Source organism: Siniperca chuatsi, linkage group LG24 (genome assembly GCF_020085105.1).
Source record: "Siniperca chuatsi isolate FFG_IHB_CAS linkage group LG24, ASM2008510v1, whole genome shotgun sequence".
NCBI classification, from domain to species: Eukaryota; Metazoa; Chordata; class Actinopteri; order Centrarchiformes; family Sinipercidae; genus Siniperca; species Siniperca chuatsi.
Window position 1 is genome coordinate 2,921,104 of NC_058065.1, and position 12,508 is coordinate 2,933,611.

Below are 12,508 nucleotides of genomic sequence, written 5' to 3' on the forward strand. Positions count from 1 at the left end.
TACATTAAACTTCTTTCGTAGTTGTTATTATTTTACATTTCATCTTATTGATGAAAACTCAAGGTGTTCAAGGTTTACCTGCAGTGCACGATGATGGGGCAGGATCGTCCTCGGTAGCACTTATTCACCTTCCTGAAGAGGAAAAACACGAGAAGCAAAACACGACGAGTTAAAATGAATATGAAAATATACTACTGTCTCAGTTACTGCTGGTATATTTAATTACTTATTTATGACGTTTCTGTTTACCTTTATCGGGTATATTAACAAACATTTTAGCAATTCCACATATATAGGTAGATGCTAGGTAAATGATCCAATCAGAGGATCACCAAAATTCAAATGAATCTTTACTGAAAAAATGAACAAATATATTTTCTATCCATGAAATAACATAATATAATTTACCCAGCATCTATGTTTACATATATATGTGTGTGATGCTTGTTATATATATATATCTAATGAATGTTGTGTAGACCGAAACTAACGAGTAAAAAATAATATAGAAGCAGTAAGAGATACATATAGAAGGACAGACAAGCAACATTATTCTAAGTTAGGAAATAAAGAAATATTGGGACTTTTGCAGCCACAGTGCAACAAACAGATTCATGCACTATATAGAAATCTCATTTCTGCCTTAAACTAAGTCCTAAAAATGTTACAGTATGTCTTAAAATAAATCAACAGAATTTTCTTGAAATGATTGGCTAAATAAAACACACTGCACCTGATTGATTTGCATCAGAAACACGTCTTTTTTCATGTTTTAAGAAAATAAAACTTTAAGGACTAAATAAACACTTAGATTAACCGTTTTGTTTCAGCCATACAAGCAGTATGCAAGATAGACAGAGAGATAGACAGAGAGATAGACAGAGAGATAGACAGATAGGTGGACTGATTGATTAGGGGGGTAAAAAAGGGGTTTTCGGCGATGGACCTCCTGCTGCAGCCACATCAGTCCATGATCATTTTTGTGACTATGCAACTGGACCCAGACTACTAGCTGCAAACCACAAGAATGACACAGACAGATGTGTTCAAAATTAAACCAAGGGCCCGGCCGACCTCCATCGCACAGGGTGGGAGGACGGGAAGAGAGGAGGGACAGAGGAGCAAGAGGGCAGGAGCAGAATAATGGTGGAAAGACAGAAGGATGGTCGGTAACAATATTGTTTCTTCATTGTGTTATTAGGGCTGGGAATCGTTTAAAAATGTTTCCAGCACCAGCGTTGATACAATGTCTGAGTTTCAGTAGTGAGAACACAATGACACCTTAAATATAAACATGTTCTATAAAAAAAAAGGATGCTGACTCTACGGATGCTCTGTGGCTGCTTTCATTTACATGTCTGAAGACAGATAATCGCTGCCAAAGTGACAAAACGAAAACTCCTTTGAAAAAACATTTTCAGCATAATTCTGTCATAATGATAATAAAATGAAATGGCAAACCAGGCTTTTGCAATTTCATTTGAATTACATCCTGATTTTTGCTTGTTTCATGTTTGACTTTTACAGATTTAATTAAAAAAAGAGGCTATCATCATGGCAGGGTTATGTTTAGAAGTACACTGAATACTAATAGTTAGTTATGCACCCTCGAACATGAACATTGTACCAAACAACTATCGAGGTTCAACATCCAGCTCTGCGTGTTTCTTGAATCCGGAGAATCAAAGTGTTAGCAGAGGAGAACTTGTTTCCCAAACGCACCTTGAGGCTAAATTCATCTTTATTCCCTTTAAAATGGAAGAAGAGAACATCAGCTTGGCGAAAGATGATTTGGGGAAACCTGGCAGTAATGCATGACACAGGAGGTTTGGAGGCCATGCACGGGAAAGATATGCTAGATTGTGTTTTCTGTTTTTAAGAGCTATTTAATTCACTTTCCCCACATTAAATTAACTAGTGGCCTTTCAGATCTGTTTGATATCTGAGCAGAAATAACATTTATTTCACTGCAAATAAAAAATCGTATTTTTGGAATTTGTGTCTGGAATTAGCGTCCTTAAAGTCTTATGTTCTTAAAGTCAGCGCAGTGAGAATATTTCAACCAGTCAACTTGTCTCAAGTTAAATTTTTCCTGCAGATTCAGGCACAAAAAGTCTTAAACAAGCTGATTTCCGTTGGAAACTGAAATATTCTTACTACACTGACACAGAAAATAAGGTTTTTTGGACTAAATTTGGACAGAAATGACTTGATAGGATTATTTTTCGCAGTGTTTAACCATTAAGGCCTCCTACATAAGCAAATGCACTACTAATTTTGAGATAAAAGTGTAGTTTGCTTTATGCAGAAGAGGTTTCAAGACTGTAAGATTGTCTGTATCAACTCTAAATATGTAGAAGCAGACTAATCAGATGTCATGGTTTTTATTTTTTGATATTACAATGCAGTAATGCAGCACACTTTTACTTTTTTTTAGCAAGTTTGTCTGTTTTTGTGCCTGCAGGTTGTGGAGAAATACAGTCCGACCTAAAGCACTAAGTGATTTTTGTATTATTGAATTTTTAATCAGACTTTTTCAATTCAATCGGCTTTGAGATAGAAAAAACACAACAAACGCCACTTTAACTCTCATTTAGTGTCGAGTTACTGTTAGTTTCTTGACAGTAGTGTGTGCGTGGATATGCAGGTAGCAGCAGTACCTGCGGAAGTCCAGCAGGGGGCGCGTGGAGGTGGGGATGCCCTGAGCCGGCCAGCTGAGGAAGTGGAACTGCGTGAGCGTCCTGGTCTCCTGCGTCTGCACGTTCTTCAGGTAGAAGCTTCTCACCAGGAAGTCGTTACACCAGATGTGCTCCGACACCAAGTTCACCTGGAGAGAAATAAAAAAATACAGCTGCTGAAGAAGAAGCTGATGGGACACGTCCTGCCTCTCTCTCTCACACACACACACACACACACACACACACACACACACTCCGTTCTCACCTCATAGATGTGGTAGAGGGACGAGCCCTCATCAGGCCAGTAGCGGTCGCACTGTTTCTCTCCGTCCTCCACCAGAGCTGTCATCATCACAATCACAGTGCAGCCGTTCTCCCACACCGTCTACACAACAACACACACACATTCACTTCAACTGAAGCACACAAGCTGCTCCCTGCAGGTGGCTGCGACTGCTAGTGTTGCGGGTGGATTCATTATAAATGGGCACAAACTAAAAACACAAAATGAAAATGAATTTTTTTTTATTTTGCGTCTCGCTGACCTGCCAGAAGTCGGAGATGGTGTGTGACAGGGGGCCCTGGGTGGCGATGTAGGCCGGCATCCGGGGGTCGTGCTCGATCTGTAGGGAGGTGGGGGTGAAAGGCAGAGGTCAAAGGTCACCTCAGGGCTAAGCACAAAGTCTCAGTTACCGTGGAAACCAGCTGTGGCGGGGGGCAGGTCCACTGGAGCGACTGCATTCTTTTCAGGAAACTTTTTTTTGGACTAACGGAGCCCAAAATGTTTGTTTACCAGGATTCATCAGAGTGTTGGGAGACATATCGATCTCCGATTGATTATTGGGAAATTGTCAAAGTGGATGATTGACAAGACAAACTTACCAAACAAAACAAAAACAATTAATTCTCCTCCCACAGATCATGTTTCTCCAACAACAGCGGGTCAAACATGCGACCTCTTAGAGGAATAATGTGGTTACCATGGTGACCACAAGAGACTTACTATGGTGCTGGCGTTGATGTAGTCAGAGCGTGACGGGTTGATCTCCGCCTTCAGCTTCACCCTCGAGTGGTCATCTGAAGGACAATAGTGGCATTTAGCTCCTTAACGTCCACATTTCCCCTTTTATTTCCCCTTAAGTAGCTTTACGGTTGTTATTCCATCCTGTATGACATCATATCATATGTATTGTGCATCGATTCATTTCATATTAATATTCTAGATCATTTTAGACACATTTCTCCCAAAATTCAGCCTTGAAAATTTGGGATCTGACACGGCACAGGCTGGTTCAGATCCGTTTTTTTTTGCCCTGCGATCTGCCTAAAGGTGGAAGTGGAGCAGCTGTCGGGACTCACAGGGTACAGAGTCGGGGCAGCGGTTCTTCTTGGCGTTGGCGTCGCTCTGAGCCACAGAGACGGCGCTGGGCTCGGCCTGGTAGGAACACAGAGCCTCCCACTCCTTCATCAGACGGTCCTTGTTCCTCAGGTGGTCCTCCATGTAGGCCTGAGGGATGTTAGCAAGACAGTCCATTTCTGCTTCACACTATTCACTCAAAACAAGCCACAGCTGCTGAGTGGAGTATATGGGGAAGGCAATACTCGCTACACATTTCTCAGCAAGAAAAAGGTATAGGAATTAAACAGTGTTTGATAATTATGAGATTTTCTTTTAAAAGTCAGAACAACAAACAGAACAGCAACGTGAAAACTGAATGGAAAAACATACAGCAGAAATAAAGGAAAGAAATTACATGGAAGAGGAGAACCAGCCAGGATTTTCATTATTCCAATAAATATATTGTCCATTTTGTATTTAGGTATAGATCATTTCTCAGTCAGTCGCCTTAAAAGTTTCAAGCCAGTTATCTGTTCAGTCGCCCAAAACTGAATGGAAAACAGACTCACAGTTTCACTGGCAGACAATGTGCAACCTAAACTTGAAAATGGAATTGCAATCATTTTAGTTTCCTACTGTCTCCGAGGTCGAGGATGAACTTTGAAACATGTTTAATCCTTTTCATGAATTAGTTTGGACTAACCGGCAGTGACGTGAACACACGTGGTCTTCTGTTTTATTCTAAACATAGTTACTGAAATACTGTTGAATAAATGATTACATTCAAATGAAATGTGCACAAAATTTCAATTTTTCAGCCAAACGTGTCAGCGGTGGTTCTACACCACCTTCAAACGCAGCCACGTCTGCTTGTGACCCCTTGTTACAGGCCGCATACGTCTACAGCTTTTACTGTGGAGGCAAAATTAACGAGTTATTCACGAGAAAAAAAACGAAAATTAGAGCAAAGGCTGAAAAATGATCATTTTGTGTTTGTCCCCTTGGGATGGTCCTGACACCAGGCTGGGAACCACTAGACATGTTTAGACCTGAGTCAGCGCTTCCTCACACGTAACACTTGAGTGATCACATGACAAAGCCAGCGTCCGGTACAGACCAGTATCATGTGACCGGTGGAGATGTCCATGTTGGCCTGGGCCGGCTCCTCGCACCATGACGGCGTGCTGCTGTGGGAGCTCGGACTGGGCTGGGCTCCGTCGCTGAACTGGGACGACACGCTGCTCACCCTCGAGTCGGCACCTCCGCCTCCTGCTGCTCCTGCTCCTCCTCCTCCTCCTCCTCCTCCCCCGACGCCAGCACCTCCTCCACCTCCACCTCCGCCTCCTCCTCCTCCGCTCGGCCCTCCCACGGCGCCGAGGGCAGCAGCTTCCAGGCGTCCGAAGGCGCCTTTGGAGGCCATGTGCTGGCGACACAGGTCCTGGTGAGCCAGTTATGCATGCATCGTGTGGTTACACTGCTTTATCTCACTGCATTATTTAGTCTCTGGGTTTTTATAGAGCTCTTTTATATGTTTTTGTAAATATTTTAAAATCCATTTCATGTGCTTTTACTGTGTTTATCTGATACATTTTCTTATCATCTTAATTGTTGCTGCTGGTCTCTAACTGTGTCTGTCTGCAGTGGCTTTTTAGAACAGATGCAGAGCTGCAGGTCTTGATCTTGTGTGCACGTTGTAATAACACCATTATCACTATGAAGACATTTTCTGCAGGGAAGTTAACTATATTTACTCTTCACCACTGCCTGGCTGCTAGCTCAGGGACTTGATTGGTTTAAAACCATATGACCATATATATTAAATGTATTCTACAAATGTGGCTTTGCTTTTGTTCTATTTAAATGTGCTTTTTAAAGAGTTGTCTTGTCAGTTTCATAGTAAAGTTGTTCTCTATCCGTCTAAGAACACTGTTACTGTCTTTGTTTGTGATTTAAGACTTCCTTTGTTTAGAGGTGAAGGGACATATTTGTAGTTTTCTCCTCACCTGGTACTCCTGGTGGCTGAAGCTGCCCCCCTCTGGTCCCAGACCCAGCTTCTTTGCTGCCAGCCGGTGGGCGTGGTGACGCAGGCAGGTGATGGTCATGGCCGCCACCAGGATGCCGCCGATGCAAGCCATGGCCACCAGCATGGAGAACACCCAGCGGGAGCCGGGCTGGACTCGGGTCGCCAGGGGCAACGCCTTCCCATCATTCCTCTGGAAGGAAAGAGAAAAGGAAATGAAATAACATCACATCTCCCTTGTCAGATTAGTTTTTTCTGATTTTCACACACACACACACACACACACACACACACACACACACAGTTAACTAATGAAGTGGACATAAGTAGTTACTGCTGAATAAGAGGAAGTGTGAGCAAGAGGAGGAGGAGGAGGAGGAGGAGGAGGAGGCATCTCTTCCTTTATTTCTTCCCATCCATCTCAGCAGGAACCTGGGACAAGAATGTGCCTCAATGCTGCTACATGTACAGTGTGTGCGTGTGTGTGTGTGTGTGTGTGTGTGTGTGTGTGTGTGTGTGTGTGTGTGTGTCTGTGTGTCTTTTTCAAGTTAAAATACCTTCATTAAGACAGAAAGGTGAGTAGCCGTTAAGGGTAAAAATTCAGTTTTTCTCAAAACGTTCATTGCTTCATTCTTGACTTTTTTGTTGATTCTATTTTATTTATTGTTAAAATCAGTTTGTCACGTTTGAAACGGTTCGGTCGTATAAACGTATGGATGCGTTGTAACTCGACTGATTTATTTAGCATGTGGCACCTGGCCTCTCCCTCTTCCCTCCTGTTCTGCCCTCCTCTCCACACTCTCTCCTCCCTTCCTCTCATCCTTTCATCTTCTTTGTTCCCCTCTTCTTGCTTTCTCTCTCCTCCTCCTCCCTCCTCTCCCTGGACGAATTGTCTCTCTTGACCTTTCCGACCTCCGCCTTCCTCTCCATGGGCCTCAGGAATGTGAGGCTCTCTCTCTCTCTCTCTCTCTCTCTCTCTCAGTGTGTGTGTGTGTGTGTGTATCTGAAAGACATTAAAGTTTGCGCTGGGGGGGTAGAAAGGGAACTTCACCTGCTATTATAAAGGGATCCAGTGGGGTTCGGTGTGTGAAACAGAAGAAAAAAAAGAAAATGGATGACCACGCTACGTGTGGTTGAAGGACAGAAGTGGATGTAAGGTGGTTCGATGCTTTACGCTTTCAGAAGAACCTCAAACGAGATTTATTCATCACAAGTCAAGTTTTCTTCTCTTTTCTTTAATTCATGGCGCTACAAGCTGCAGCCAAGATACAAATTAATGTATCCCTGCTTATAATTTAAACAATAAATCCTTAAAACAGCTGAAACATTCCTTCAAAATATCTGCAAAAGTTGTCAGATAACAGATAAGACCATATATTTCAGAGCGATATCATAAAATGATCTTTCATGCTTTTGTGCTCAGGTAATATACAGAAAACAGTAAAACTGCAGTAAAACTCACTAAAAAATAACTGCAGATACAATTCAATGAATATAATATAGGAGTATTATATAGATATGATGATAAAATATAACATTAAGATGGAAAATGTCGCTTTTAAACTGAATATTGAGGTCCTTGTACTATAAGAAATATTTTAGCAATATTATTACGTGATATAAAGAATGTTAAGTACATAAATGTCACTATAAACTGACATCCTCATACTGTAGCAACATTATATAGATAATATATAACATAATAATGAGTGATATAAATTAGTTTAAGTACAATAAATACTACATGAGTATTATATCATCATAACACAAAAAATAAGTGATAGAAAGCACATTAAGTGCATAAATGTCACTATAAACTGACTGATAGTGTTATTATAATATTATAGGAACATTAGAGTCAAATAAATAACTTTAATTTCACAAATCTGTACAAACTGATTATTAAGTCATCTTTTTAAGAGAAGAAAGAAAACTGCATTCATAAATATGACTTTATAACTCCAGGCTTCACCGCTCGGTTACTGAACTCTGCAGGAATGAAAGTAATAAAGTGCTAGAATAAAATAAAATGAGATTGATCTGATGTTTTCACTCACCAAACGCACGATGCGGAGCGACTGTCCTGCTGAACTCACACAGTGGCGAAACATCAAGTGTCAAGTTAAAATAAATTTAAACAGACTGGACTTCCGAGACTGACTTTCAAAATAAAAGTGGTTTTAAAAAAAACCTGTTGCGATTTTTGTAACTGAGCACATTTACTCAAGTACCGTGAGAGCAATTTTGAGGTACTTGCACTTTACTTGAGTATTTCCATTTTATTCTACTTTATACTTCTACTCCACTACATTTATTTTGACAGGTTTAGGTGCTAGTTACTTTGCAGGTTCAGATTAATACAAAATATAAATCTAACTAATAAATTATGAAGTATTTTTATGGATTAATCTACCCAGCAGTACATAAATTAAAATTAGCTCCACCTTCACCAGCTGCAACGTTAAAGTGATGAACACATTAATGCAATAACTAGAATCCAATTATATAATATAGATTATTCTGAAATGGGCCATTTAAGTATATATGGTGCTTTACGCAGCCTATATTTTGAAGCCGATGCTTTTATTTAAGTAAAGTATTGAACGCAGGACTTGTTCTTGTAACAGAGTGTTTCTGCACTGTGGTTTTACTACTTTCACTAAAAGATCTGAGTACTTCTTCCGCCGCTGTCATAGCAGCAGCAGTACAATTAGCTTTAGCAGGTATAGCAATGGCATACCATTTAATATACCAGTTATACCAATACTACCACCACACACACACACACACACACACACACAGACACACAGTCTTCTCCCTCATTTCCTCCTCTACAGCCACCATCCCTCCGCTCATCCCCGTCATAACTGGATCTAATTTGGCCTTTATCCCTCACTGCTCCCCCAGCTTTCATATGACCCCCCCCCCTCCCTGCTGCCTTTCTTCTTCTATGACTTCTTCTTCCTACACACTACACACGCCTCCGGTACCAAACACAAGCACCCACCTCTCCAACACCGCCCTGCAGCACCTTCAGGCCCGTCTCAGACTCCAGGAAGTTCTTCTCTGCAACTGCAGAAATAAAACCTTCAAATAATGACTGGAAAACATCTGCGAGTACGCTGAAGTGGGCTTGCTGCTTGGTGCATGTTTCAGCCAAACCCGGAGCCCTTGTAGCACTATTTGGATATTTGAAGTAGTGTGATCCAGCTGAGGCTTTTTCTAAAAAATGTTGAAATCAATAAAACAACAGGTGACGTACCGGCTTTCTCTGCCACATCTCCAGCAGTCAGGTTCTTGGAGTTCGGTCTGATCCTGAAGGTGATCGCAGGTCCGACCACACTGCAGAAAACACAAGAGCAGATCCAGATTTGAGGTACTTGTCTTTTCTTTTCATGCCACTTTCTACTTCTACTCACTGGTGTTTATCTGACAGCTTTAGTTACTTATAAAACACATGAAGAGTTGATCAAATGTGAAGCTTTGCTACAGATTAAACAGTTTATACAAGTGGAGCTGAAACGATTAGTCGACTGACAGAAAATCAGTTGGCAACTATTCTGATAATCGTTTGTGCAAAAATGACAAACATTTTATGTTTCTCGCTTCTCAAATGTTTCCTTTTAATTATTTTAATTTGTCTTTAATCATTTTGAGGTTTTTTGTTTGTGTTTTTTAATACTTTAAGTACATTTTCCTGATTAGACTCACACACTTTTACGGAACATTTTCAGTGCAGGACTTTTACAACATGTAGTGGAGTATTTTTACAGTGTGGTGTCAGTACTTTTACTTAAGTAAAGGATCTGAATACTTCCTCCACCGCTGCTTACACACAGGGTAAAGTGCAAGAAGGGAAGCCAAGACCCAACATCCCCAGCAGATGTTTTATTCTCGTTTATAAACTGCAAAAATCTCTGTCTTATCAAGTTAAAAACATCTGTCTCAACAACAATATTTCAGTGTTTCTGCTTGAAATCAACTCGTTTCAAGGATTTTCTAAAATAAAGTTGAATTTGTCTTGGCGACCGGCCTTATCATTTCAGGATTTCACATAGATGTTGTCGTTGTTGGGACTTTTCCATAGTTTTTACGTTATTTTAATTGTTTTTTAGCAGTTTGTTTTGTGTATAATTTACATTTTTTTACCCTTTCACTTTTCATACTCCACTGACACAGTGTGAAGTTTTATCTTCACACTAACACATCGTGTATTCGTTGATAATCTTTTATATTTGTTTTTAAGTTTGTAATTGAAATGAAGTGCAGTTTAATATAATTTACGTGGACTCCATGAAAACTATTAATCACTTTGAAGTTATTTAGTTTTTCTTTTTACTCTTTTTTGGCAGTTTTAATTAATTAATATGTTGTGTTTTCACATTTTTACTAGCAAAACCAGTTCACTCACTTTCTGCTGTTTTGTTTTGGTTTGTCTGATAATGTGGGATTGAATGTCGTCCTTTCTCCGTGCTCTTTTCTTTTCATCTTTACACTAACATATCTTGTATTTTTCGATTATTTTTTTATGTTTGTGAATTAATTATTTGTGTCCTTTTAAGTTTGCAGTCAATAAAGATGTTTTGAAGTGAACTGAATGGAAATAACTTGCTGTTTACTTTGATTATTACTTTATGTGGACTCCAGGAAGACTAGCAGCCGCTTTGTGAGCGTTATGAGGACTTGAAAAAAGACTCACAGACCAAAATAACTTGATAACAAGGAGATTTTTGCAGTTAAGTTTTCACTTTAAGGCCAAAGGTCAGGGGTCGTCAGGTGAAAAGATTAGACCAAGCAGGGAAAAGGATAAGCCGAATAAAAGCAGTGAATCACTTCCACATGCAGAAAATCAACACCACGCTGCTCAGCTCCAGGTTTTACGTCTCATTTGGCGTTCATGTTTCCAGAAACAGCTTTGGGTGAAACATTTAAGTTAATCTCATGAAACAAAAGTCAGCGATCCAGCAGACGAGCTCAGACAAGGAGGATCCAGAGGCTGCAGGCCAGCAGGTCAGGGATTCTGCATGTTTGTGAGGGTTCATGGCCGCCGGCGTCCTCGGTCCTACCTGATGTTGATGAAGGAGCCGGTGGAGAGGCCGATCCTCTCCGACAGACGCTCCAACAGGCGCGCCCCGTCGTTCAGACTGAGGGGGCTGCGGTGACAAAACGCACACATTCATACACACAAACACACATAAACACACACTCACTTTACTGTTTTCATTTCGCCTTACTCCTCTCATATTCTTTCCATCCTTAGTTTCTTCTTCCCTTTCCTTTTTCCTTCCTTACATCTGCCCTCCCCTCTTATTTCTCCCCTTTCCCTCAGTTTTGCTTCCTTGCCATTCTTTTCTTCTTTCACCCCCTTCATTATTTCCTTCCTTCCTTTCTTCTTGCTCTTTTGAATGCAGGACTTGTACACAGTCGCTCACACACAGTGTTCATCTGCAGGCGAAGCTGCTTCACTATTAGATTGTAAGCAGGTTCGGTGTTTGTGCGGCTGATTCAGCTCGCTGGTAGAACAGATTCATTTATCAGCTTCAGCCAAACCACAGCAGCAGTCAGGTGGCTGCTGCTGCTGCTGCAGCTGAAGGCGATTCTCTGAATGACTGATAAACTAAATAAAATAAATGATTTGCTTTATTTTACTGCTATATTTTACTCTCATTCTTTTCTCATTTCCTCCTTTTACTCTCTTTTTCCTGCTATCCTTCCCTTTGCTGTCTTTATTCCTCCCCTCCCTCCTTTTGCTCTCATTCTGTCCTTCTATACTTTCCTTCATCTAACTTTCTTTCCTCATTTCATACTCTCCGTCATTTTCTGTCATCCTACCTTCGTTTTTTTTGCTGTCCTCCCTCCCTCCTTTCTTTCTTTCTTTCCTTCCTACACTCCTGTCCTTTTCTTTCCTTTTCCTACCTTTCTGATTTGTTTCCTTTCCTTTTTCAGCTGATCTGAAAGCATGAAAATCTCTTCACTCCATGGGTACATTTACGTTTGTAACTTCTAACTTTCAATGTCAAACTGACAAATCAGTACTTAAACTTTACTGCAGTATTTATTCTGCCACTTCTACATGAGTGAAGACTTTTCAATTTTCCGTCCACACACACAAACAAACTCCAGTCTCTCACAACATGAAAACGACAGAAAAACATCCACAACTCGACGCCTCATTCGTTCACTCATTCATACAAATTAAGTCATCCTGATTGGTTGAACCACATGGAGGAAATGAGTAAACCGTACCTCTGATTGGTGACGACGTAGCCGTACTCCTCCGCCTTGGCCGCGGGTTCGTGCTTCCTCAGTTTGTCCTGGTTGGCTGCTACAGCGGGAGTCAGATCTTTCTGGGCTGCTTCTGGTTTGGGGGGTTGGCTGGTGGAGGGTGGGGCCTCGGGGGCAGCCATCTTATACGCCATCGAACCCTCTGTGATCTGATGCATAAAGATAAATAAAGACATTAAATTAAAC

The 12,508-nt window shown here is 40.9% G+C and overlaps 1 protein-coding gene across 4 annotated transcripts in view; it reads right to left on the reverse strand.

Annotated features, from left to right (window-relative positions):
• Positions 1–12,508, reverse strand: part of LOC122871815 (receptor-type tyrosine-protein phosphatase-like N) — a 36,721-nt gene that overhangs the window by 4,432 nt on the left and 19,781 nt on the right. For 2 of the 4 annotated variants that reach the window (XM_044187219.1, XM_044187218.1), the window contains exons 9-20: positions 12,284–12,471; positions 11,104–11,190; positions 9,300–9,379; positions 9,045–9,109; positions 6,021–6,230; positions 5,135–5,455; positions 4,038–4,185; positions 3,682–3,755; positions 3,224–3,301; positions 2,944–3,063; positions 2,661–2,827; positions 79–132 (exon numbers count right to left, since the gene is read on the reverse strand). In XM_044187219.1, the coding sequence (XP_044043154.1) occupies positions 79–132; positions 2,661–2,827; positions 2,944–3,063; positions 3,224–3,301; positions 3,682–3,755; positions 4,038–4,185; positions 5,135–5,455; positions 6,021–6,230; positions 9,045–9,109; positions 9,300–9,379; positions 11,104–11,190; positions 12,284–12,471 (1,592 nt within the window). The remainder of the gene's footprint in view (positions 1–78; positions 133–2,660; positions 2,828–2,943; positions 3,064–3,223; positions 3,302–3,681; positions 3,756–4,037; positions 4,186–5,134; positions 5,456–6,020; positions 6,231–9,044; positions 9,110–9,299; positions 9,380–11,103; positions 11,191–12,283; positions 12,472–12,508) is intronic. The other 2 variants (XM_044187220.1, XM_044187221.1) reach the window with 2 other exon arrangements.